We start from the raw sequence: 26104 nt of genomic DNA, 5'->3' as shown, positions 1-26104 counted from the left end.
CTAAGTGACAGCCCCTCAACTCTGTAACCGACACCCTTTCCATCAGATGGTGAGGTGAGGCACCCTGTTTATGCTGGGGTCCAAGTGGGGCCTCTCAGTCTGTGAGGTGGAGTATCTTCCAGTATCTTCTAATCTAAGAGTGCAGTGACGTCCCAATCAGCATGGGAAGTGCCCTTCACCACTTCCTGGGTTGCTCTCCCCCTGCAGATCCGCTGGTTGCTGGAGGACGAGATGGTGGGGGCACTCCGAAGAGGGGGCCTCCCCCAGAGCCCCGCCCTGCACCGCGCAGCTGCCCACATCCATAACTCTCTCGGACGCTCCACCTGCCTTCGCCAGACTCTGCCACTGAGCTTCGTGTTCGGTCCAGAGCGCTCCCTCACACAGTTCAAGGAGGTATGCTGCCCGCAGAATGCTCCCTGGTCACCTGGGTGCCCGTCCGTCCCTGGACTCCACATGCAGAACCGGAAGGCCCTCTCTTGGTTTGAGTTCACCTCCTCACCCTATTGTTTGACCTCTACTCCATGCCTGGCAGCCCAGCTCAGTGGGAAGAGACCCAGCTCAACCTTGCCACTGGGCTTGTTGAACCTTAGGCAAGTCACTGAGCCTTTTCGTAACTCAGCAGTAGGGATGCTAGTGTCTGCTTCACCAGGTAGTTGTGAGGGTCTGATGAGGAAGTGTGGGGTGCCGTGACCAGGGAGGGCTGTCCTGCCTAACCTCTGCCCTTGGTTCCTGCTCCCCAGGAGTTCCGCCGCCTCCACCTCCCTGGGCACGTTCTTCTTGAGGATGCTGACAGCGGCTTCTTCTTTGTGGCAGTTGGCCAAGAGCCAGGTGGGTCCCATGGGGAGCCCCCTTCGGCGGCCTGGGCTTGGCACAGCCAGGAGGACAGGGCGGAAGGCGTCGAAGGGGAGGTGAGTCTTTCCTGGGCTGACCTGGGAACGGAGCAGGTGGTGGTGGAAGTGTGGGGCCTGTACTCCATCCTGATCTCCTGCCTCTCAGGCCCTGATAGCCAGCCCCCAAGCCCCTGGCTCTCCAGAGGATTCTGAGGGCCCCCTGCTCATCAGTCTGCCCAGCCTGCCCCAGCGAGGTAAGAGAGGACTTGCACCTCCCTGGCCCTGCTTCCACGTTCAGAGGGCATCCTCGGCGGGATTGAGAGAGGCTCCAGGCATTTCCCTTCTCTTCCCAGGGAGCCAGCCTGGGCCCAGCCGGGGACTCAGACTCATGTCCAGTCAGGGCAGTGTGGACTCAGACCACCTAGGTAAGCTGGGGTGGGGCATGGAAGACTAAGCTGATGGGAATTGGACTCAGGGCTGCACAGTGAAAGGTCTGGGCAGGGCCATCAGAAGGGACTAACCTGGAGGGGCCCACCGAGCTGATACACTTGGGGCTCAGATGAGCCTAAGGATGGGGTTGAACTTCAGCACGTTTGACACAGGTTACGACGGTGGCAGCAGTGGCTCAGACAGTGAGGGTCCCAGTGAGACCCCAGGTGAGAAGGCCCCCTTCACGCTGCGGACCCCGCCCGGCCCGGCGCCTCCACAGCCTTCACTTGCGGGCCTCCCTGGGCCCTGCCTGCCTGACTTCTGGCTCATCGTCCGGGTGCTGCAGGACCGTGTGGAAGTGTATGCACACGCACGGTAAGGAGCGGCAGGGCCCTACACCCGACTCTGATGTTAGCTTCTCCCTGGTCCCACGTCACCCCTCTTCAGTGTCGTTAGAAGGCTAGACTTGGGGCTGAGAGTTTGGGTAGGGGTCTGACTTGTATTCTAAGGTTGGGGGCTCCTGACCACTTCCCACAGACTGTAGCAAAGCACATCACTCTGCTTTCCTAATGGAGTTGAAAAACTGATGAGGATTTTGGTTCCTAGCCGAGCATTAAGAGCATCTGTAGTTCACAGCAGCTTCAGGAGCTGTAGATACATAAAAATAAGGGATGATAGGTAATATTTAACAAGTACTTGCTATGCGGCAGGCACCGTTCTAAGTTTTTTACATGGATCAACTCATTTAATCTGTAACAGCCCTATGAGGTATTACTATCCTCGTGGTCTGAATGAAGAAACTCCAGCACAGATAAGTTAAACACTTGCCCAAGGTCTCAGTTAGTAAGCGGCAGCGCCAGGAACCATACCTAGGTATCTGGTTTAGTACTGCTGTAGTCAGTGTTGAGAGGGGTGGGGGTGTTGAGAGAAGGGAGGACCCACCATTCTGAGGAAGAAGATCTGAGGGTAGAGAAGGTGAGCTGCATGATGGAAGCCTCAGTATGGCAGCTGGTGAGGCAAGCATGGAACCCAGGCTTCCAGAATTGCCATCGAGAATTCCATCTTTCCCAGTTCCCATCTTGTTTACTTCCCCTTGTCCAGTCCTCCTTCCTTTTCACGGTTCCTCTTGGCACCAACTCCCATGACACCCTCCCCCCATTCCCTCCCCATGCAATTCTGTCTGATCCGTCCTTCCCAGGAGCCTGATTCGGGAGGATGGGGGGCCAGGCACTGAGTGTCGCCACCTGCAGCAGCTCCTGGTGAGGCGAGTTGGGGAGATCTGCAGGGAGGTCAACCAGGTAAGAGGCAGCAGGGGGCAGGGCTTTCCAGGCATGGGACACAGCCCAGATGAGGAAGGGGTTTCCAGGAAGTTGACCTTCAGGGGCTGTTGATCCATCTTGGATGTTTTCTTTGACCCTTAGTTACTGGGATGCTATTACTCCCCAGGCTCCCTACAAACTGGGGAGCTCTCCCTAACCCACCCCCAGGGTGGTTTACTCTCTAGTCCCCTCCCAGTGTCTGTGAGATGCTCCCTCTCATTGCACTGTGCTACCATTTGGGACACGATAGTGAACAAGACAGAGGGAAACCCTGACTCTGGAGCTTATGTCAAGTGGAGGAGATAGACATGGAACAACTAAAACACACTAACTACTTCCGCTACAATTGTGAAGGCTTCTACAGAGGAAAAGCAGAGACTGGTGTGAGAGCGTGTAACAGGGATCTGACCACCTGCAGTGTCAGGGAAAGCTGGGAAGAAGAGATTTTTTTAAGATGGTGAGCAGATTTTGGCAAAGAGGAGGGACAGGTGTTCCTAACTGGGCTTCAGTGCTCAGAGCCCGGAGCCCAGTGGCTGTCAGACGTCATCTCTGAGCTCCCAGTGGTTACAGGTGCTCTTTTTGACTTCTTACCCCCAGTGGTAATGGGCGTTCTCTCCAGCCTTTGATCACCGCTCACCACCCCCACCATTGTATGGGGGAATATTTCAGCTCCCTGAGACCTTGCTCCTTCTTCTCCCAGCGGCTGCTGCTTCAGGACCTTCATGACAGTCACGTGTGTAACTCTCTTCTGGTGGCTGAGAGTGAAGAAGATCTATGGCGCAGCGAGACGCCCTTCCACTCCCGTCAGCGGGTACCACTGCCCAGTGATGGTGAGTCCTGCCCAGTGATGGTGGGTCCCACCCAGGAGCCTCCCTCCCCAGGGGATGCTGCTGCCCTTGCCTTTATCGAAGACTCTGTTGAGAAGCTGCGGGTAGAGTCACCATTAACTGGCCATCAGTGCCAGGTAATACAGGGAGGGCAAGGAGGAGAGGACAGAAAGGGATCACCAGGTTTGGCTGTTGCGAGTTCATCAGTGACTTTAGTGAAAATGCTTTCAATGGAGAGACGGGAGTAGAAACCAGAGGAAATGGAAACATGAAAGGATGTTCGGGAAGAGGAGCTGGGACTAATTGGTCTTTCAAGTAGCCTGGCAGTGAAGGAGGAGACAAAGTAGATCCGGCAGAAACTGAAGGAAGGTGGGAGGCAAGGCAGGAGTTTAAAATAAGGTAGAGACTTGAGCACCCTTATGTTCCACGGGAAAGAGCCAGCAGAGGGGGAGAAATACAGGAGAGAAGGTACACGGAAGAGGCCCCTGCTGTGACCTGTCTTCCTAAATGCACGCCTCTCTCTGGCCCTACCTTGTTTTCCAAAATGACCGTCTTTCCCCTGCAGGGTAATAGACAGGGCCGAAGAAGGGGGCAGGGGCATCGTGGACAAGTGGGCCAGCTCACAGGGGAGAAAAACAGAGGGGTGGAGCCTGAGGGCCGGTAGAAGGATTTGCCTTCTGATTGGCTGTCCCTCTAGGCAGGCAGCCAGGCACAGAACCCTTCGGGGTTTCTGAGATTTCTGGTCGTGGTTAGGAAACGTGATAATCTAATCGAGATGGTAATTGAAGTCTCTGCAATTCTGCTCCCTTCTCTTACTCCTCATGACCTCTCACCCCAACTCACAGAGGAAAGCCGGATCATGCCATTCCTTTGCCATTGTCTCTCTGTTATAAAAGTCAGATCACTCCTTATCTTTAACATTCTCAGCAAGTCTGTGGACGAGCGTTCCTAACAGCTCCGGGAGAGTACATCTCTCAGCTCATCCTGGGACGTATTCCATATCAAAGCAGAATCCCCATAATTGATGGACTTCCCAGGGTTTTGAAGCATCTTCTGCAAATTGAGTATGAGCTGTGACAGCCAAGCATTTTTACTTCACAATGGCTCCCAGCAGCCCAGGATGTTAGATCAGTCAGAATCCAGACCCAGCCCTTCCTCATTTTAGTCTCTCCATATGGTTTTGCTGAAACCCTTAGCAACCAGCATTCCATTCCAGACTCTGCAGCCTCCAAAGGTATCCTGCATGCTGCTCACATCTGACAGCAGCTTCTCTGGGAAACCAAATTGCCACCTTGACCTACCGGAAGGTTCCTCATCGACCTGGAAACCTAAAAAGGGTGGATTGAGGTCATGGGCTATGGCCATGGGCTCTTGCGTAGAGCCACACTACCCTTTGGGTTCTCTGGGATAGCTGTCCTCCAAAGCACAGGACGTAGTTTCCCCCCACTTTGCTGCACGTGTGTGTAAGCAGTCATGCCCTTTTTGTTTTAATGGGATTATTGTTGCAACTCCCAATGAGTACACAAGGGGGGTGTATGTTGTGTACCCTGAATGTGTATGTGTGTGTATACGTATATGTGTGTGTGTATGTATACGTATTAACCCATATGTGTATATGTATATGTGTGTATATGTATATGTTGTGACAGGCTCAGAGTGTCTTGGCATTATCTTCAGGATTTTCTCATGCTTTGCCTTGCCTGACACCTTTTCTTAGCTCCTTCTCCACATCTCCCTGACATAGTTCTGAAAACCTTTGTGCTGTGGCTTATCTTCCTAAAAGCATGGTCCTATCTTATTACCCAGAATGACCATCTATCCCGCCTGCAGAGTAATAGACCTGAGGAGTAGGACAGGTAGGCCGGTTCACAGGTGAGAAGTCTCTGAGGGCAGAGGGCTGTGTCCCATTTCTGATCCACTGTCTCCCTTCCCCCAGATTACACTGCTGATGAGAGCTGTGGACCCCGAGGGTACCTAGCAGCCACCATGCAGTTTGTCCCTGGCCATTTCTCCTGTGACGTTGTGTGGGGAACCGTGATTCGAGTCCACTCACGCCTCAAAATGGGGCCCAGCATGGGGGTCTCTCGGGGTATGTGATTGACATGAGAGGGCAGGTACAGTTCAGGGGAGTCGAGGTTGTGAGGGGGGGGATCTGGAGAAGGGAGTTTCCTAAACCCATGTTCCTCTCACAGCCATCCAGGCCCTGCGCTCTGTGCTCAATGCCTTCTCCGTGGTGAACCGGAAGAATATGTTTGTTTATCAGGAGCGAGCAACGAAGGCTGTGTACTATCTGCGGTATGTGGGCCCTGAGAAGACGGGCTACAGCATGGGTTAAGGTTGGCGCAGGAGGAGGTATGTCCAAAGCCCTTGCCACTCTTTCCCAGGCTCCTGGAGACGTCCTGCAGTGAGCGGCCATGGGACGGCGATGCCCTGCCCCCGTCCCTAGCTCTGTCCCGAAGCCAGGAGCCCATCTACTCTGAGGAAGCCTCGGCATGTATCCCCCCACTCCCTGACGCCCCCGTGCTCCCTCATACTTTGCTCCCTGGAGCCGGGCCCTGACCAGAGTTTCCCTGCAGGGTCCTCGTTCCCCCCTGGACATGGCCTCCAGCCGAGGTTCAGATGCTGCTCGTCCTGTGGGCCAAGTGGACAGACATATCCAGCTGCTGGTGCATGGCGTAGGGCAGGCAGGTGAGGGCCATGAGGAGGGGTAGGGGAGTGACCAGATGAGGTTCCAAAGTCCTCTGGGACTTCTCTTCTTCTTACGCCAGCTCATGCTATGCTCTGGGCTTCTCTCGAGCAGGAGCTGGGTGGGAAAGGACAGGCTCCTGGGGTGTTTAGGGGTAGGACCTGTCGCTGACTGAAATGCAGCTTAGGGAAGAGGAGCTGTAAAAGTTGACACCCAGGTGTCTGTCCTGGGTGACTGTGTGGATAGATGGTGGTACCACTGGCCGGGTACTGGGGCAGGTTTGGAATGAAGATGATGGGTTCGGTTTGGGATACGATGAGCCTGAGGCATCCAGTAGGCAACTGGCTCATTTAATTTATTTATGGCTCAAAAGTGTGCACTAGTCTTGGGCTAAGACTGCGACATATGAGGTAGTTGCTATTATTATCCCCATTATATTGAGGGGGGCACCGAGGCTTTGAGAGGTTAGACTCACTTGTCCACGGTCACGTACGAGTAGCTTGGCAGAACCAGAACCTGGTGTTGGCCGCCTCTGGTGCATGGGAGTCTGTTTGAGTCTGGGGTTAAGGGCTGGGATGGGGGTAGCTGGATCCTCCGCTCGTGTCCCCACCTTGCCACTGTGGCTGTGTCCAGGTCCCGAGATCACAGATGAGCTGGTGCGGGTTCTGCGTCGGCGCCTGGATGAGGCCACCCTGGACGTCATCACAGTCATGCTCGTTCGGAACTGCAAGCTGACGCCGGCTGATGTGGAGGTCAGCTCCCTCCCAGGCTCCCTGCATGGCTCCTCCCACGCAGCCAGCCGCAGGGACGGTCTCCGTGGGAACCTCTTCATCTCTGACTCCCCTTCCTTCCCTCCCTCTGCAGTTCATCCAGCCCCCAGGAAGTCTGCCCTCGGAGGTGCTGCATCTGGCGCTGCCGCCCTCCTGCAGGCCCTGGCTTCCTGCCCTGGCCTGGTACCTGCGGCAGAATCTGCTCATCTTCCTGCACTCGCCCAAGTACACAGACAGCAACAGCCGGAACCACTTCCAGGTGAGACTGCATGCACCTCTCCCCACCCGCTTGCACCAGGCCCTCCACCCACCACACACCCTTGCTGTGTAACTGTTTGCTACAGATGCCCCCTGCCAATGTACCTTTGCCCATGGACCTGTGTACACCCAGGCCCCCCTTCCCTGGCCTTTATTACCTACCTGTGTCTTCCTGTGCTTCTACGTGTAGCTGTCCCCCACTTCCCCTTGTGGGTACCCATTCCCTGATGGCATTTGTCCATTTGCCTGGTCTTAGTGCTCGGTGGCCATTCTCTCCCCAGCATCCACTCCCACCACAGGGTGGCCTCCCCGACTTGGACATCTACTTGTACAACAAGCCTGGAGGACAAGGCACTGGGGGCAAAGGTACAGTGCAGGGCCTGGGCCCGTGGCACCACCAGGCATGGGAAAGCCTGTTCCTGTCTCGCGGCTGAGGGCCTTTCCCAGCCTTGCAGCTGAGGGGGATTGGGTGGGGTAGGGCAGGGCCTGGAAGTCCCAGACCTGAGCTTTGCTGTGGATTTCTACCCAGGGGTCGCCTGCATCACTCTAGCTTTTGTGGATAAGGAGGGAGCCCCCATCTCACTGGCATCATGCCCCCCCTCTTCTCCGGGGCCCCCAGACCCACTGCAGGAGGAGGAATTTGAGCAGCTGACTCAAGTCACTCGCTGCCCAGTCGTGCCGGATAACTCTTCAGGTAGGGAAGCTTGGTCAGAGGAGGGGGTGTTCATTAAATGCTGTAGAAACCAGGGACACACTCAAGTGGCCCCCATTCTCTCCTCCAGCTCCGAACGGGGCCCCACGGCTTCGACTGGATGTGTGGGAAAAGGGGAACATCAGTATCGTGCAGCTGGAGGAGAAGCTCCGAGCAGCAGCTCGCCAGGCCCTGGCTGATGCCATCATGGAGCTCCGGCTGCTGCCAGCTTCACTATGTACAGAGGACACGTCCCCAGGTATGCAGGGTCTGGAGAACCTCACAGGTCTAGGTGCAAACGTGAGAGTCTGGGGAGACGTCGCAGAGGCCCCATCTGAAATACACGTTCACAGTTGTCCATCACCTTCCCTGCATCAGCAAGGTGATACGCCTTGGTAGAAATGTATGCATGCTGGTCACTCACTCAGAGGGGGAATATATGGTCAGGAACTCCCTTCACACAAACACAGCCCGCACCTTCAGTTGCATATCCTGCCATTCAGGAACAGGCAGAGTAAGTGGCACATCACTCTCTTACCGGTCTTGGGGCTAGATTGTCTGAAATGGGGATTGATGGTCAGTGACAGGAGTCTGTAATGTCTGGTGCCCACAGGAAGTCTCAAGAGCGGGTCATTGGAAACCAAGAGCCCTGCAGGCCGAGCTAGCATCTTTCCCCCTGGCCCCGGCCCTGGCCCTGGCCCTCGCCCTGGCGAGCCTGTGACACCCCCAAGCAAAGCTGGCCGACGTAGCTTCTGGGATATGCTGGTAATGGGAGAAAGGGAGGTGGTGAAGTTGACATCTGCCTTCTTGTCTGCCTCCTGTCTCCCCTATAGGCCCCACCCCAGATCTCCTGTTGTGTAAAACTGCTCTGTGCCTTGTATAGGAGTGTGCAGAGCGTGGCAAGTTCTCACTGATACAGAGACTGCCTCAGCTTGTTAAGTGCTTTCACTTCCACTTTTCCTGTCGGATCCTCACAGCCTGCATGATTGCAGCAGGCCTTTCACCAGTGAGGTAGCTGAGGCTCCAGAAAGTTGAGTAGCCTGTGCAAGGCTGCTTGGCCAGCCTCCAGGGCCTAAACCCGGGCCTCCAAATCCTCCAGGCTCTTGTTACCGTCCATGATGCCTCCATCCTCCACCCCGTTCCCCTTCCCTTTAGCCCCTCCTCATTCACCGCATTGTTGCCAGAGTAAAACAGAATGTGGGGACTTGGGTTCCCCGAAAACAACTGATGACATTGTCCTGGATCGGCCAGAAGACACTCGGGGCCGGAGGCGTCACAAAACAGAGAGTGTTCGGACTCCCGGTGGGACTGAGCGGGCAGCAGGCCCAGAGTCTGGAGCCCAGAGACAAAGGTGTGTGTGTGTGGTCACAGGGGATGTTGGGTGCATGTAAACACAGCCGTCTTGTATGTGGGTGCAAGGCTGTTACTCCTGCTGTGTCTTCAGACGCAGGACCACACAGCTGGAGGAGGGTGAGGCAGGCACCCTGCAGCCTGTGTTTGCTCTTGTCGCTCAGCGCTGGATGGAGTTCATGGTTCAGATGGGTGAGACCCCAGCCCCCTGCCCACCCTTAAGCTCCTGCCCTGGTCCCCATGCCACAGTCCCACCGTGACTTCTGTGTCCTGGATCCAGGATGTGCCTCGGTGTCCAGGAGCTCCACTCACATGGTGTCCCGGTTCCTGCTCCCATCTGTCCTGTCTGAGTTCACCACTCTGGTCACCTCAATGGCTGGAGACACCAGTGTCCGCATCTTTGAGCAGCATTTGTGAGTTTGGGGTCTCACGGAAGCTGAGGTAGGAGAGGTGGGGGCCTGGCCCAGGAGGAGATAACCAGGGAATGGGGCCATGGATGGTCTGCTTTCTGTCCGTCCCTCCCACTAGGGCTTCTGAGCCAGAGGTCTTCAGTCCTTGTTCCCTTGGACAGCTGGGCCCAACTCCCCGCCCGGCCACTGAGCGGCATCTGCTGCTTCTGGGAAGGAACTTCTCGCAGTGGAGGAGACCCACCCAGCAGGGTGAGGCCACGGCCCGGAGGAGGGTGGGCTCAGAGTGACTGACCCTGGAGCTGCTGACCCCGTGGGACGCAGGGTGGGATCGAGGGGGATCGGCCCCCAGACCCTCATTTTGCCCCTCCCTGACCCCGTAGCTGCCAAAGCCGTACAGCGCTTCGAGCCGGGAGGCGACGGGAGCTTGGGGCGAAATGCTCCCCGGCAGAGGTTCTTGCTGCTGGAGGTCATGGACAAGAAGGTAGACGTGGGGCCAGGGGCTGGCTGGGAGGAGGGGCTCCATGATCCCACTGACGCTGAGCCCTGACTTCCAGCTGCAGCTGCTGACCTACAACTGGGCCCCAGACCTGGGGGCGGCCCTGGGCCGAGCACTGGTTCGCCTCGTGCAGTGGCAGAACGCACGCGCCCATCTCATCTTCTGCCTCCTCAGCCAGAAGCTTGGGCTCTTCCACCACTACGGCCAGTTGGACTTCCCAGTGCGCGACGAAAAGGTGCCCGCTGCTCAGGTTCCCTCCTCTCCTGAGTGGTCAGCTAAAGGAAGTAGCAGTTCGGGAACAGGAGAGGGGACAGGCTGAGGGCAGGGGCAGTGGGGAGGGAGAGTCTGAGAGAGGAGGCCACGGGGGCGGTGGGAGAGGAGGTCTGAGGGCAAAGGCCATGGACCCATTGTGAGGCTCCGTCTCTCTTAGGAGCCAAACCCATTCCTGCTGCCGACCATGGAAGCAGAGACCCTCATCCGGAGTGCAAGCCCCCCTCTGAGCCGCGAGCAGGGACGGCTGAGTGGGTCCTCTCGGGGTGGGGGCCCCCTTCCCCTGGACACATTCCCCTTCGATGAGGCCCTGAGGGATATCACGGCCGCCCGCCCCAGCTCCTCCCTCGGCCCTGTGCCCAGACCGCCCGATCCTGTCACCTACCATGGACAACAGTTCCTGGAGATCAAGATGGCAGAGCGCAGAGGTGAGGGCGCTGAGCCGGGAAGCGGGCAGGGCAATCTGTGGAGTCTGGCAGGGCCAGGGGTGGCCGCTCCTGGGGGCCGCTCCTGATGCCTCCAACCCCCAGAACTGGAGCGCCAGATGAAGATGGAGAACCTGTTCGTAGCGTGGCAGCAGCGCTCCGCCCCAGCCAGCATGCCCATCAGTGTGAGTGGCCAACCCGCGTCCTCTGGGAGCGCCCCATGGCCCTGCTCTGGCCACCGCCCCGGTGCTCACTGCCCATTTCCCCAGGCCGGGGAGCTGGAGACCCTGAAACAGTCGTCCCGCCTGGTGCATTACTGTGCGACGGCCCTGCTCTTCGACCCCGCAGCCTGGCTGCATGGGTCCCCAGAGACCTCTGGGCCCCCCGAGGGGCAGGTGAGGCTCCAGACTCTGGATTTCTCCTGTGGGACCTCCCTTTACCCAGCGGGGACCTCCGTTCCTCCACCCCTGCTAGGGGGGTTGACGGCGGGTAGAGCCTTTCTTAACCTCCACTCCCACAGCGGCGCCACCGCCCTGAGTCAGGGTCTGGGAGCCGAGAGGCCTCCGCCAGCTGCGACTCCTCGGATGGGCCTCCACCGGGCGCCCGGGAGGAGCCTTGGCTGAAGGAGCTGAGCTTGGCTTTCCTGCAGCAGTACGTGCAGTACCTGCAGAGCATGGGCTTTGTGCTGGTGCCGCTGCGGCCCCCCTCGCCCGCCCGCAGGTGAGCGCGTCTCGTCTCCCCACCCTCCTCTCCTCCTCCACAGCAGGTGAGGCCCCACACGCCCTTCCTCTTGGGTCCTATTTGGGTAATTTGGGCCTTGCGTACATGCATCTCATCAGGCCCGCACACACACGTGAGGATCTGGGACACCTACCTGCAGCCCTCATCACATTCCGTAAGCCTCACACATCTCGTGGAACTCATGGCCACGTTCGTACACAAACTGGGTACATTTTCACAGAGCTGCTTGCCCACGTGTGTCTTCTGTGCTTTCACGCTGGTGTCCACCCACACACACCAGTCCTGTACAAGCTCTTGGACCTGGGTCTTAATGATTGTTGTCCTGATCACCTCCTGACCTCTCCAGAGATTTACATAGTTCCTGGCCCAGGAAGTTCTTTTCTCACCATGGTTTTTTTTGTTTGTTTTTTGTTTTGTTTTTTTCTCACTAAGGACCCCTGCAATGGGCCTACTCGCATCACTGTCCTCTGGCCTGTTCTTGGTCATGTTCACTCACTGGCCAGTAGTGAGAGGTCTGAGTCATGGGAGGTGTAGACAGCTCCTCTGGCAACACCTTCCATCTCCCCAGAACGCAGTGAAAACTCTGCAACCACCTTTCCCATCCTGTGTCAAGTCTCAAATTCCCATTTCTATGGCCCGTGCCCTATGCCCCTCTCAACGTCTGAGCCTCCAGATTCTATGTTCCCAGCTCCTTCCCGGTGGCTGCATGGGAAAATGTCTGTTTGTGTTATGCTGTTGCTTTCATGTATCCAGATGTGTGAGTTTGTTTTCTCCCTCCTCTCTGCTTTCAGTTTGATACTTTTTCAGACTAGTAAATATAAATTGTACTTCCTTACTCAAGACGCCCTCTTGGCCCAGAAAGCCAATTCCAACTCCTAAGCATTTTTGTAACCAGCTCTCTACCTCCCAGGCCTCCCTCTCATTTCCAGGCCTTAGGAAGAGAGGACAGGCCTGCGCCTCTGGGACATTTCATTCAGCACCCCTCTCATTTCTCAGTGACAGACCCCAGGAGGAGCTCTCTGCTCATTGCCCTCCACAGCCAGTTCCCAGCTGTAGGGATTTCTCTGGAGTTCGCATCCTTCCCATTCAGTTATGTTCTTCCCAGAAATCAGAATTCCCTTTTAAAACCAAAGATACTAGGATTAAAAATATGTTTCTAGAGGAGAATTTAAAGTCAGGCCTTCCTTCCTCTCCAGTCTCTAACCATCACCATCACTAGTTAGATCTGGTCCCTATTTCCTTGAGGATTAAGTGGGACATTTCTTGCCAGAGGCTTTGAACCCCCAGCAGGAGTTCCTGTGGTTTATAGCTCCTGAGTATGAGTGCATCCCACTGGCCCTTTCTGCTTTGTCCTCATTCACAGTATTTCTCTTTTCCCTTTGCCTCTGAGTTGAGAAATGAAGAACAGCAGGCCTGTGGAACACTGAAAACGCCCTTCCCGGGTCAAAAGAGAACGCCTTTTCCCTCCCAGGGGAACGTCCCTAACCAGGGCATCAAGCATCTGCTTGCGCTTTCCCCATGAAATCTTAGACAGACATCACACTCTCCCCTCCCTTGCTGTCCACAGTAAGCAGGTATCTCCATCTGCTCATAGGTGTCTCCCCCCAATCACAGCAGCCTCTGCAGCTCTACCCTCACCCTCTCACTGGAAGAGAGGGGCCTGGTCTCCGCCTCCCCCTTAGAGCAGCAGCTGCTGTGGAGAGAGCCCCGCCCCACTATCGAGCCCTCGACTCCTGGCCTAGCCTTGCCACTTACCCACCGTGGGACCCCAGGCAGGTTCTTCCCTTCTCTGGGCCTGTCTCCTCTCCTGCAGAACGATTCCACGTGAAATGGGTTCTGGGTCTGATAGCCGTAACCCTTCACCCCACTGGCCTGCCTCACCCCCTTGTGCCTCTCTTCCTTTTCTGCAGCACCAGCCGGCTGCGGGCCATGGCTATCCTTGGAACAGAAGGTCGGGGCTCCTTCTCCTGCCCGAAAGCCAAGACTGAAGGGAGCCCCAAGGTAACACGTCGTCGTGTTCCTTCCCCAAGAGTGAAATCAGTGATGCCTCAGACACCAGCATCACTGAGCCTGAATTATTTGCCCAAGGCCTAAAGCGGGGGCTCTGGGTGATGACTGAGGTCATTGATCCCAGCCTGACACCATTAAAGTCACTGACCCAGGGGACTTTTTCCCCAATGGTCCGAGGCTGGTGAGCCCCCTGCCCTTGCCCCTGAACCCGTCTTTTTCCTTTCTGCAGAGCACTGGCTCCCCCGTCACCACATACCACCTGCAGCGGGCACTGCCCGGGGGCATCATCCTCATGGAGCTGGCCTTCCAGGTGAGCAGAAGGAGCTCTACATGGGGAGAGCCAGGCCCACCTGTCTCTCGCCCTCCTGACCTCATCTTCGTCCTCTCTCCAGGGCTGTTACTTCTGTGTCAAACAGTTTGCCCTGGAATGTTCCCGAATCCCCATGGGGCAAGCTGTCAACTCCCAGGTATGTGGTGGAGACGGAGGGCCGTGAGGTCTCAGACGTAGTCAGTGCAGCCCCAGTGACCATCTGGTGCTGCAGGCGTCTGGGCCATTCCAGTGCTCTGCCTGCCTCAGGCACCAGTCTTACTCTGTGGTAGTCCAGACCTGTATTCAGCTATGGCACTGGGGGCAGAAGGCAGTGCAGCACAGTGGCTGGTCTGGCCCTGTGGTCATTCTGGCACTGACCATACATGGGTAGACAGTGAGGACATTTGAGCAGAGCGGGTAATCTGACACATGGGTGGGTCAGTGCCATGGGCGGTCCTGGCCTCGTCTAGGGCTGGGGACAACCTGGCACTGTCCATATAGTCACGAACACTTAGAATGTGGACTAGAGTCCCCACCCACACAGCACAGCCCCCCACACTCAGTTGTTATTTCTGTCCCTGTCTGACTGCCTGAAGGCAGGGCTTCTGCACCCCATGAGGTTCTGAGCACTCAAGAGGGCTCAGAAAGAATGAGTCGCGACTGAGTGTGGTCAGAGACCCGAAGCCCTCCAGCCTTGAGGGAGTTCGGCCCCTTCGTTGTTTGGCTTCTGCCTTCCTTGTGCCTTGAGTTGAGTTTCTGAGAGATCAGGATCTGACTGGGTGCAGTCCGTCGCCCTCCAGTACAGATGGCACAAACTCTTCCCGTATCTGGACAGCTCAGATCCAGCCCACAGGTGGTTGCCTTTGACTTGGGTGTGGATGCCTGGTCTAGTCATCACAGGATAGTGAGATCCAGGAAAGCTTGGTGACTTTAGTGCAGGAACCTACCTGGGCCAGGGCACAGAAGGGAGATTGGACAGGCAGGTACTCTTTCACACTTCGCTGTAGTGTTGGCGGGAAGGACCCACCCCATTATTCTCTTGAGCTTCCTGAAGTCCTGGCTGCCCTGCCCCCTGATCTCCATCCAGTTTGGCTCTCTCTGCACCTACATATCTAATCTCTAACCTTACTTAGATTTCTAAGTTGCTTTATTATAGCTATTACTTATTAACTGCTTAGTATACATGCTAAGGGAAGAGGAGAATTTTACTCCTACTGTACAGATAAGGAAACTGAGGTTCACGGAGGTTAAGTGATGTGCCCCAGGGCACACAGCTAGTTGCTGGCAGTAGTAGGGTTGCAAGCTGGGTCTCTGACTCTGAGGCTTGTCCTTGGTTACTGCAGTTTATCACGCAGCTCTAAATTTATGAGGACCTTTCCTTTATCTCCATGGTAGATGAGGAAACTGAAGCAGAGAGGTTGTGACTTACCCAAGGTCACGCAGCTACTCTGACTCCTAGGCAACTGCTGCGTCTACAGTCACTGATTTCCTTTCCTGTTAATTTTTATGCCCTGTGCCCCCAAGGCCACGGTCAGGTAGATTCTGCCATTCTAGCATCACCTATCCAACTGTTAACACACTCTCAGTAATGCTGATGTACACCAAGAGAAGCACCAGCTCTGTGTCTCTGCCCTCCTTTCTTCCTCCATCAGTGGTTCGTTCTTTCATTCATTCATTCACAGATGAATTAGAGGAGGCCAGCCCTGGACTAGCCTTGGCAGGATGTCCCAGATGAGGCTTTACAAATGAGTGGGAGTTAGCCAGCTTTGGGGACCAGGGGGAGCAGCATTCAGGCAAAGAGAATGGCAGGTACAAGAGGGTAGAGAAAATATGTGGTATGCTTCGCAAGAGCAAGTAATTTGATGAGAAGATAAAGCCGGAGAGATGGGAAGTGACCACGAAAACCTTTCTAATAGTGAGTAATTACACACCTGGCCTACCCTGACCACCCTGTTTAAAACCACACCTGCTTTATTTACTGCTTGATTTTCCATAACCATCTACTAACGGGCTATTTACTCATTTACTCTGCCTAATGTTTATTGTCTTATCGCCCCACTACTAGACTGTAAGCTCCTTGAGGGTAGGGGTTTGTATCCCCAGCAACTAGAACAGTACCAGGTAGGCACGTGGGAGGCACTCGACAAGTATTTGTTACATGAGTGAATCTGTGCCAGACTTGAGTGGAGACTGGGATACAGAGTAAAAAAGGTTCTTGTCTCAAAATGGTCAGTTCATGTAAACAGAGTTACAACACTGTATGATGTAATGAGGAGGGCTTCTCACAGAAGCGTTTCTGGCAGAGGGGCCCACGGCGACGGGGTGAATCTTGAGCCGCGGTTTCCCAGGCAAGAGGAGGGAAGTGAGATGGGCGGGCAGCCTGCCACCGTTTCCTGACCAGGTCCCCCCTCCCCCCCCCCCCCCGCTCCCCAGCTGTCCATGCTGTTCACGGAGGAGTGTGACAAGGTGCGGGACCTGATGCATGTGCACTCGTTTAGCTACGACTTCCACCTGCGCCTCGTGCACCAGCACGTGCTGGGCGCCCACCTGGTGCTGCGGCATGGCTACCACCTCACCACCTTCCTGCGACACTTCCTGGCCCACCACCCTGATGGGCCCCACTTTGGCCGCAATCACATTTACCAAGGTCGGTGCCCAGGGGCAAGCCAGTGAACCCGAAAAAGAACAGGCCGCCAGGTGTCTCAAGCCAGGGCCAGGGGGACCACTTCCGGGGACCAGACCTTGTCTCTGCCTCTCCTGTCCTATATGGTCAAGTTGCCTCATGTCACCTGGACCCTGTCCCCATGTCTCTGTCTTAAGTTCTTCCCAGTCTGTTTTCATAGCAAGTTTGGTTTAATTTTCATAGCAAGCAAAGTTTAGATCCTGTGTCGCGTGTACCCTGCCCCCTGTGTGTCCTGAGCCACTTCTGTCCCATCTCCATGTCCCTCAGGAGCTCCCCAGAAAGAATCGGCCTGCCTGCCCATCAGAGCCTCAGGGATTCCCATCCTCCGGCCCCACCAGGTCACTGTGTCTGTCCCAGGCTCAGTGTCTCCTGTAACTCGTCCCTCAGGGACCCTGGAGCTCCCCACTCCGCTCATTGCTGCCCACCAGCTGTACAACTACGTGGCCGACCATGCCAGCTCCTACCACATGAAGCCACTGCGGATGGCCCGGCCAGGAGGCCCGGAACATAACGAGTACGCCCTGGTGTCGGCGTGGCACAGGTAAGGCGAGAGGGGATGCCTGGAGCCGGAGTCGGGGCCAGCCTTGCAGTGGGGGACCTGCGTTTTCTTGGGCAGAAGGGGTGGGGTTGGCTTCATCAGAACCTCAGGCTTGACGTCTCCCCAACCCCCACCGCACAGCTCTGGCTCTTACCTGGACTCTGAGGGACTTCGTCACCAGGACGACTTCGACGTGTCTCTGCTTGTTTGTCACTGTGCCGCACCCTTTGAGGAGCAAGGAGAGGCCGAGCGGCACGTTCTGCGGTCAGCAGATCCCCTGCCTTGAACTTGCCCGTTGCCCAGCCGCTCCCTGCTCTTGCCCTGTGTCTCTCCTGCTGTGACCGTCACACTGCTGCCCCTCCCCACCCTAGGCTGCAGTTCTTCGTGGTGCTCACCAGCCAACGAGAGCTCTTCCCCAGACTCACTGCTGACCTGCGCCGGTTCCGGAAGCCGCCCAGACTGCCCCCTGAGCCAGAGGCTCCTGGGAGCTCAGCTGGTAGCCCTGGGGAGGCCTCAGGGGATGGTCTGGCCCCTGGACCGGCTCCCCTCTTCCCCCCACTGGCTGCAGAGGTGGGCGTGGCACGGGCACGGCTGGCTCAGCTGGTGAGGCTGGCTGGAGGGCACTGCCGTCGGGACACCCTTTGGAAGCGCCTCTTCTTGCTGGAACCACCAGGACCTGATCGGCTGCGACTAGGGGGGCGCCTGGCCCTGGCCGAGCTGGAGGAGCTCCTAGAAGCAGTCCATGCCAAATCCATCGGGGACATCGACCCCCAGCTGGTAAGCAGCTGTGGGTTCCAGAAGGGGCTGGGATGGACGCTAGGAATTCCACTGGCAGCCAGGGTACAGGTTGCAGGGGTCTCAGAGGTAGGTCTGGAACAGCAGATCCATGCCTGTGGACCTTCCCCTAGGACTGCTTCCTGTCTATGACGGTCTCCTGGTACCAGAGCCTGATCAAGGTTCTCCTAAGCCGCTTTCCCCAGAGCTGTCGCCATTTCCAGAGCCCAGACTTGGGAACTCAGTACCTGGTAAGTCTCTTTGACCTTCCTCTGAAAGGGGAGACACAGCAGAAATCCTCATCAGAGAGATGACAGGGTCCCCCTCAAAGAACCCCAGTCTGACTAAACAGGGAGGCTGAGATGGAGTGACCACACCGGTAGATGGATGTAAAACCCTTCAAGCACCAAGCCACAGCATGTGATTCACTGAGAATAACCTAGAGCTGTGCCCTCAGGGCTCACAAAAAGCACAAACTTTGGCTAGCGATCCTGGGGGCCAAGCTCTGGAACCTTGTGAGTGGTTGCTCTTGGAGGTTCCAGTCCCAGAAAGGACCTCCTGGGCTTTCAGGCCTTTTTACCAAAGTGTGGTCCTCACACCAGCAGCGTCAGCACCACCTGGGAGCTGACCGAAGTGCAGACTCTCAGACCCCACCCCAGACCTACTGGCTCAGAACCTGCCTTTCAGCCAGATCCGCAGGTGATTGGTACGCACAGTAGAGGTTGACAGGTTGCTGGGAAGGACAGGTAGAGAGAGCTATGGCAGTGGGCACAAGCCTGGGGATTGAGAGCCTAAAGGATGGCCCCAACAAGAGCAGTGATCAGGAGAGGAGACATTCAAGAGAAGATTTCAAAAGAAAAGGTGCTTGGTCTGTGGTGTGGTAAGGGGTCCTGCAACATAGTGCTTGTGGGGAAGACTAGTTTCAAGGTGTGACAGAGCATCACCCAGAGAAGCCAAGGTTAGTTAGGGTAAGGCTGCGGTGGTGCAGGTGGGTGTGAGCAGATGGGGATGCTTCTGTGGGTGGCGGGAACGCCGAAGCAGGAGTGGGTTTGGGGGAAGGGTGAAGAATTGAATCTGAGGCCCAGGAGGACCTTCGAGGACCACAGTCTAGAAGGTATATGGGCATCGGGGATTGGAGCTCAGGAGAGAGATGTAGGCAGCACTTACACAAACAGGCGGTGACTGAAGCTGGGCATAGAAGAAACTGCCCAGGGAGAGATCACAAAGCTGAGCGCCAGGGACAGGCATCAGGGAGGCCAGAGACACGAAACCCAGGAGGAAAGGAGGGCTCACGTCGAGGGGAGAGAACCCTCCTTTGCTGATGGGCTTCAGTGTGTGAGCTTATGCAGGGCCTTCCAGTCAAGTACCACTCGCTCATCCTGGTGAGGCTGGACAGGCTAACCGGGGGCCAGTGAGGACGAGGACCGAGGTTGGGCTTGGAGGAGGTCCTGGGTGACCGTACAGCGTAGGTGGGGTCAGGTGTGGTGATGGAAGCGGGCCTTCCTCAGACTGGTCCCACTTTCAGGATGCCTTCAAGGAGGGTCTGTGCCTCACTCAGCATCTCATTTTGTCTTTTGCTGCAGGTTGTGCTGAATCAGAAGTTCACTGACTGTTTCGTGCTAGTGTTTCTGGATTCCCACTTGGGAAAGACGGTGAGAATGGGAGGGGGCGGTGAGGGGCTTTGTGTCAGCCTAGTAGGAGGCTGTACCCCAAATACTCCCATCCCAGAGCCTGCTGAGGTTGGGGAGCCCTGCTCCCTGGGCTCAGCCTGCCCTCCTCTCACCACCCCCGCCCCGTGTTCCCCACAGTCTCTGACAGTGGTTTTCCGAGAGCCCTTCCCGGTACAGCCCCAGGACAGCGAGAGCCCCCCTGCCCAGCTGGTCTCTACTTACCACCACCTGGAGTCCGTCATCAACACAGCCTGCTTCACCCTCTGGACCCGCCTCCTCTGAGGGATGGACCACTGAATGTCCTCGAATTATGGCTCTGTAGGATTGCCCACTTGCAGCAGGACTGACCAGCCCTCTGGGCACCCGGGCAAGACTGGACACTGAGGGATGCCAGTCGTTGTGTGAATGTGTCTTGGGGACCTGGTAGCAGGAGCTGCCCTCCCTAAACACTCACTGCCACTGACCAGCCCAGGGATCCAGAAGGTCCGGTCACCTCCCTGAGGTGCCCATGCCATCTCAGGTCCCTGGGCCCTTCCAGAAGGAGACTGCTCCTCCCTGCTCACTTGGTGGAGCCTGGGAATTCTTCACATCAGGTGGCACACAGACCCCTTAGAGTTCCTCTGCCTGAATCCTGCCTCCGAGTCTCGGCTTGCGGTCAGCCACCCGCCTCCCCCACCCCCATCTTGAGCCCTGTGGTCTTCACTTCCCACGGGGACATCATTGCTGGACAATTGCCACTAAGACACCTGGGTTCCAATCCCAGCTCTGCCTTTGAAGCATCTGTGACCACGGGTGAGTCTCCTTGCTCTCGGACCCTTGGTTCCTCATCTGAGCGTGAGGTGTGAGCTCGAAAGCTCTCCCATCTCCACAGCAACGCTGGCACAGACTGGAGGACTTGAACGTGAGCTGTATGTCCCTTCTCTGCAGGAAGGAAGTGACCCAAAGAAACTGAAAAGTGAGGCACTGTGTGTCCCTCCCCCTCCCCCTCCAATAACGTACACACATGGAAACCTTCAGCAGATTGTCTTTAATTCAGAGGAGACTCGGGATGTGCAGCTCACCATCCCAGAGGGGCGTGGCTGGAGCGCAGGACCTCACTGGCCAGCCTGTGGGCGGCCCCGCTTATCCCAGTACGAACGTAGCCAACTCAAGCCCTCTACCGTGTCTCCTGAGGGGAGAGGGACCCGAGTTATCTCAACCCACGAGGAGGAAAACAGCCCCTGCCCGACACCTGTCCCTCCAGAGCCCCCTCCCCAGGGCCAGGCCTGGAGCTCTGCCCACCCTCACCTCGAGGATGGTACTCGCAGCCCACAAAGCCTTTGTAGCCTTCATCTTCCAGCAGTTGGAACAGATAGGGGAAGTTCAGCTCTCCAGGGCTGCCGGGTTCCCCTCGGCCTGGGACCTGTGCCACCTGCACGTGCCCTGGGAGCAGATGTGGGCAGATGTGGGGGGTAGAAAGAGTGGGGGGACAGAGGAAGCAGCATGGCAGACTAGGAAGGAGCCAAGAAAGGGGCCCTCACCAACGAGGGGCAGGAACTTCCGCATGTTCCCTGTCAGGTTCCCGTCCATGATCTGCCAGTGGAATATGTCCTGGGGCAGAGATTCCGAGTCACAGACCCTGCAGGCCACACCATTCTGCCTGGATTTGGAGAACACAGGCCCATGGGCCCTCTGAGAAGCACTCCCTCTCTCCCACTTACCATCTGTAACTGGAGGTTGGGTCTTCCAACTTTCTCTAAGATGGCTGCCGCTGGGAGAGAAACCGGGGAGGAGGCCATGAGACTCAAGGAGGGCGCCAAGAATCAAGGGACAGGAGGAGACACAGGGCTGGGGTCCTACCCTGCTGGGGCGTATCCAGGAAGTACCGGGGGTCCGTGATGCGGGTGTTGATGGGCTCCAGCAGCCCCACAAGGTTCTCCTAGCACCAGGCAGGATCCGTGAGTAGAGCTCTCCCTGAGGTTTGTACCCCCTCAATCACCGATCAAGCCCATCACCAATCCCTCCGGCCTGGACCGGGGCCCAGCCTCTGTGCCTCACTGCTCTCCCCACTGTGCATCCCCTCCACACACACACACACATTCATGAAGCATGTGTGTCTGTATGTGTTTTCACCGTCTCACCTGAGCCAGAACCCCAGCTGCGTGCCTCAGGTTCTCCAGAAAAACTGTGTCCATTTCACCCCGGACTGCTGCTCGATCAGCCCCCTGGGGCACTCGGCCAGCCATCAGGTGAATCCTGTGGGGAAAATGGGCCTGGACGGGGCTGTGGAGTCCACCCTCGAAGCGCGAGCTTTCACTCCGTTGCTCCCTGGGTGCACCTCTTCCAGCTGCTCTCCTCCGATCATGCTGGATTCCCATCTCCCCAGGTCTCTCACTTAGCCCCTCCTGTACTTCCAAATTCTCCTTTTCCGTGCCCCTTCTCCTCATGCCTACAAACATGATTCTCACCTTTAAAAAATTACTTTGACCCTTACCCTTCTCAGGAATTCCACGCTGCTTGTCACTCCTCCTTGCATCTGTTTCTTAGCTTCCCATGTGTTTTCTGCACACACACTCCTCCACCCCCTTAATAACCCCTGTTGCCAGTTCCTTCTCAGCCTGGTTGCTCTGTGCAGGATTTGACATTTATGAGATCAGCCCCACTTTGAGTCCCCCTCACTTCACCACCTGATCCTTTTCAGCCACCTCCAAAGCAGACAGGTTACATTTCCAGCCTCGTAAACTCTGCAGAGCACACCAAGCCCCTCTTGCCTTTGGCCCCTGCATCCTTGACGGGAATGCTCCTTACCTCAAGCAAGTGCCCACTAGAGACCCACTACTTACTACCTGTAAGCAGCTTTCTCTGATCCCAGACAGAGTTACTGCCTACCTGCTCCCACAGCCTCCTTGAACTGACCTGTCCTCAAATGGATCACTCCGTTTGTTTACTGTGCTATCTATCTCCCAGGTCAGACTAAGCTCCCAGCATGGGCTCCCAGCATGAGTTGAGCAAGAAAGAGTTGCAAACTGAGAGTGACACACAACAGGTGAAATACAGGAGGCAATTTACAAGGGACCCGGACGGAAGGGGCGAAGAAGGGCCAGCGCGATGGACCTCTGAGCCTCTCAAGCCCCGGCGGCCTGTTCTCTCGTGGGTCATGGGGGCGGGGGATTGGAGAGAGGAGGATACCTGGGACAGCCCAGAGCCTTGGCGTACAGCACAGCCTGCTCCAGCCCATCTCGGAAGGCCGCCTGCCTCCCGGGAACGGCCCCCAGCCCCATCTCCCCTTTCTCTCGGTCTCCTGCGGAGAGAATGGGCCTCAGTTCCCGGCTCGCTCTCCCGGCTCGCCCCGCCCAGGCCCGGGCCCCCACGGCGCACCCGGGGGCGTGTTGATCAGCACGAGCTGTAGCCCCACTTCCTGCGCCGTGCGCGCCAGCGCCTCCGGCGGCTCCCCGTACGGCCAGCCGACCTCGGCCGCCTCGAAACCCGAACTGCCCGCGGCCCGGAGCCGTGCGGCGAGGCTGGGGAGCTCGGGGAACAGCCACGACACGTTGGCCGAGAAGCGCAGCGGAGCCATGGCCAGCCGGGAGCGCGCGTGGGGCAGAATCCGCGCAGCCGGAAGGCAGCAGCCGCGGGCGGGGCCGGGGAGGGGAAGGGACTGAGGGCCCGAGCGGGGGGCGGGGCGGGGCGGGCGCCGAGGCGGCGGAGGAGCCCGGCCCCGCCGGGCGGGGGCGCGCTGTCGCCGCGAACTGGGTGCCGGCTCTCTCCGGCTGGGAAAGCCGTGCGTCGTAAAAACCGCGGACTGGCCAGAAGAGTGCACTTTCCCTGACGGGAGAGGGCGGCGCGCGGAGGAGGTGCGGGCCCAATTAACGTGAAGGAGCGTGGACGCTAACAAACGCTTCGTGTTTTTCCTTCATTATAACCAGAGTACCTGTTCATTATGGAACATTTGAAAGTGTGTGCCGCACCACTCACCCGTTAACTTTCCCGTACAGAGCAAAAACTAAACACGTGCAGTCTTTTCTTAGAAAACCCTGATCATAGTGTATATGCGATTTTATGGCATATTATTTCGTGAGCATTTCCCGTGAAAACCTTGAATTAGCTGCTCACTGTTCCGCACCTGGACATCCCAGAATCTGTTGATGGTCATTAGGGATTTCAACGTGTGTGTGCGCGTGCATTATAAAAGCACTTTAATGCACTTCTTAGTCCCATCTCTGAATCGTTTTCTCAGGTTTCTTTTGTAGGAACAAAGTACGAAGCCCTTTATAAGGAAAACTGCCCCCACCCCTGGACTCCGCACTGAGCGGCTATGGGCGGGCTGTCCCCTCTCAGCCCCGGCTGATTGGACCACGGAAAGACATCTGATCCAAGGGCAGCCAATCCATAGAATAGCCCAAGACCCTTGATTTGTCCAATTTGGAAAGATAGTCTGACCAATCAGGCTTCCTCTTGGAGAGTTCAAACAAGGAAATACTGAGAGCCAAGTGGGAGGTGGGTTTGCCGGAAGATGACTGTGGCTGTAGAAACTAAATAAGCAGGAGTCAGGTGGTAAAGAAAAACTAGAGCAGAAGGGGTGGGAAACTGAGCACTATGAACAGGGGTAGCACGTTGAGATGCCGCTGCTGCAGAGTTCTCAGGACTGGCCAAACCCACGGCAGCTCCTAGGTCTACGCTTCCCAAGGCCAGGATGTTTAGACTTTCCCGGGTTTCTGTGTCTGTAGCCTCTTAATGTTTCTTCAGATCATTCAAATGAATTTATCAATATTTCAGCCACACTAAACCAACTGAATGGGCAGATTCCAAGTTGGGTGAAAAAATAGGAGCATGCTTAAGTTCTCGACTGTGCTAAATGGCTTTTCAAAAATATTGTCAGTTTACACTTGGACAATACATTCATAGACGTCATCTTGATCTGCTTCCTGTACTAGCTTTGACAAAAAGCAGCTTGAAGTGCAACACCAGGAGCACCCAGCGTCCACTGTCTTCCTGTCACTGCTCTTTGGCATCCCAAGTCAGGCTCACCCAGGCACCTGGGGTCCAGGCTCAGCTCAGAGTGAATGCAAGTGCCTGGCAGGTACTGTTTCTTCAGCTCTGCCTCCAAGCACGGATTGCCACCAGCTATGACTGATCACCTGATTTCTTGCCCCCCTGCAGTTGGCAGTATACTTGGGAATCAGACTCCTCCTGGAACGTGTTTCTTGGGTACTGTCCAATCAGGATGTGACCTCACTAAGTTTAACAATCCCAACTTCAGCGTGTTTATGATCATTGTTGGCAATACAGAATAACATCTAAGGTAAGTAATTCCTTATTAACACTTCACTGTAAATCTGAGTATGCAAATTCTATTTAAGACTTTCAAAGCACCACCATCTGCTGGGGTCTGTACCAGAAACAAAATTTGTCCAGCCTCCAATGGTTCCACTCCTTTTTCGCTTGTATTCCCTGTAGGGCAGCAGAGATGATGTATAAACTAGATGTGCGTGACTCACTTTTCCCCTTAATTCCCTTACAACCACCTTTACATAATGTATCAAAATATATACAAGAGAGGTACAATGCCCATGACAATTATTTTCTTTAGTCACCATTTGTCTATATCTTAACCCACTTTGCAACAGAAGCATTACACGAAGTTATTACAAATCTTGATTCTTTGCATTTAACTTTTAATCAAAGAACTTGTACAGGTATGATGATCAGTTAAGATAACAACAGCTTGTAAATAGTTACATGGATAATGGCTGACACTTGCACGTAGAGTTCAGATTCACATTTGACCACTGGATTGCACTTGCCAACGTCTTAAAAAATATTACAACTAATATGTGAAATGCAAATCAAAACCTCAATGAAATTTCATTTTGTACTTTCCAGATTGGAGGAAAAAAAAAAAACACCTTAAAAGTCAGACAATAGCAAGTATTGGAAGGGATCTGGAACAACTGCAACATTTATTCACTGCTGATAGGAGTATAAATCACTACAACCACTTTGGAAAATAATTTGGCATTATTTCTTAAAACATTCATATACCTTTGATCCAGCGGTTGCTTGCCCAGGTTTATCTCCTGGAGAACCTTGTGCACGAGTGTACCAGGAAATAATTCATTGATGTTCATAGCACCACTATTTATGTAGCAAAAATAAGGAATTAACTCAAATGTCCATTGATAAATGTATAGCTGTGTTGTTGTATAGTCCTACAGTGTTGTTTATAAAAGTGAAGAAAAAGCTGGTGACTCAAATGGTAAACTTGAGTTTGCTCTTGGATTAGAGTAATATATGAAGAGCTTAGTGACGTTTGGGTCGAATTGAAAGCATCAGTATGAACACATCGAATGGATAAATCTCAGAAACATAATCGTAAGTGAAAGAAGCAAATCTTTCACTTACGATTGAAATATATACAAATATATACAAATATATTGAAATATATACAAATATATACAAATCACAGAGAAATCATATAAGTATGATTCCATTTACATGAAGTCAAAAGCAGGGGAAACCAAACAATATCTTGTGTAGGGCTACAAACATCTGTGGTAAAACTATAAAGAAGAGCAAGTGATAATGACCACAAAATTCAAGATGATAGTGACCTCTGGAGTGGGAGGGAAGGGAGTGGC

The 26104-nt window shown here is 55.4% G+C and overlaps 2 protein-coding genes across 8 annotated transcripts in view; one reads left to right on the top strand and one right to left on the bottom strand.

The window, feature by feature from the left end:
- The window catches only part of SZT2 (SZT2 subunit of KICSTOR complex), a 51215-nt gene extending 30712 nt beyond the window's left edge, over positions 1-20503 (top strand). For 3 of the 7 annotated variants that reach the window (XM_060140300.1, XM_060140303.1, XM_060140306.1), the window contains 37 exons: positions 208-393; positions 741-908; positions 997-1084; positions 1184-1255; positions 1433-1634; positions 2458-2557; positions 3279-3408; positions 5342-5494; positions 5598-5700; positions 5790-5895; positions 5982-6093; positions 6725-6843; positions 6956-7120; positions 7401-7485; positions 7649-7813; positions 7902-8069; positions 8424-8575; positions 8995-9161; positions 9255-9352; positions 9441-9573; positions 9689-9819; positions 9951-10051; positions 10125-10301; positions 10497-10764; positions 10867-10946; positions 11031-11156; positions 11282-11481; positions 13413-13503; positions 13742-13822; positions 13905-13979; positions 16256-16469; positions 16893-17046; positions 17185-17307; positions 17415-17820; positions 17952-18068; positions 19401-19469; positions 19626-20503. In XM_060140300.1, coding sequence (XP_059996283.1) covers positions 208-393; positions 741-908; positions 997-1084; positions 1184-1255; positions 1433-1634; positions 2458-2557; positions 3279-3408; positions 5342-5494; positions 5598-5700; positions 5790-5895; positions 5982-6093; positions 6725-6843; positions 6956-7120; positions 7401-7485; positions 7649-7813; positions 7902-8069; positions 8424-8575; positions 8995-9161; positions 9255-9352; positions 9441-9573; positions 9689-9819; positions 9951-10051; positions 10125-10301; positions 10497-10764; positions 10867-10946; positions 11031-11156; positions 11282-11481; positions 13413-13503; positions 13742-13822; positions 13905-13979; positions 16256-16469; positions 16893-17046; positions 17185-17307; positions 17415-17820; positions 17952-18068; positions 19401-19469; positions 19626-19769 — 5229 coding nt within the window. In that variant the 3' untranslated portion in view covers positions 19770-20503. The other 4 variants (XM_060140302.1, XM_060140301.1, XR_009538956.1 and 1 more) reach the window with 4 other exon arrangements.
- HYI (hydroxypyruvate isomerase (putative)) lies at positions 20496-23101 on the bottom strand. Its single transcript, XM_060140307.1, has 8 exons — positions 22845-23101; positions 22656-22767; positions 21608-21722; positions 21327-21405; positions 21188-21237; positions 21008-21077; positions 20775-20909; positions 20496-20655 (listed from the first exon to the last, which is right to left on the bottom strand). The coding sequence occupies exons 1-8, from the start codon at positions 23041-23043 to the stop codon at positions 20582-20584; spliced, it is 834 nt and encodes a 277-aa protein (XP_059996290.1). The 5' UTR covers positions 23044-23101; the 3' UTR covers positions 20496-20581.
- Positions 23102-26104: the final 3003 nt, after the last annotated feature.

The sequence above is a fragment of the Lagenorhynchus albirostris genome, chromosome 2, assembly GCF_949774975.1.
Source record: "Lagenorhynchus albirostris chromosome 2, mLagAlb1.1, whole genome shotgun sequence".
Lineage (NCBI taxonomy): Eukaryota > Metazoa > Chordata > Mammalia > Artiodactyla > Delphinidae > Lagenorhynchus > Lagenorhynchus albirostris.
This window is presented reverse-complemented; position numbering and strand designations above follow the sequence as displayed.

What these genes read in the sequence shown, in the direction of transcription:
- HYI (XM_060140307.1), bottom strand. Translation starts at nt 23,043, where the DNA reads ATGGCTCCGCTGCGCTTCTCGGCCAACGTGTCGTGGCTGTTCCCCGAG. An exon ending in CCTGGATACGCCCCAGCAGG is followed by an intron (nt 21,238 to 21,326) that starts GTAGGACCCCAG and finishes TTTCTCTCCCAG; the next exon opens with CGGCAGCCATCTTAGAGAAA. An exon ending in CTGCGAGTACCATCCTCGAG is followed by an intron (nt 20,656 to 20,774) that starts GTGAGGGTGGGC and finishes CTCTCCCCTCAG; the next exon opens with GAGACACGGTAGAGGGCTTG.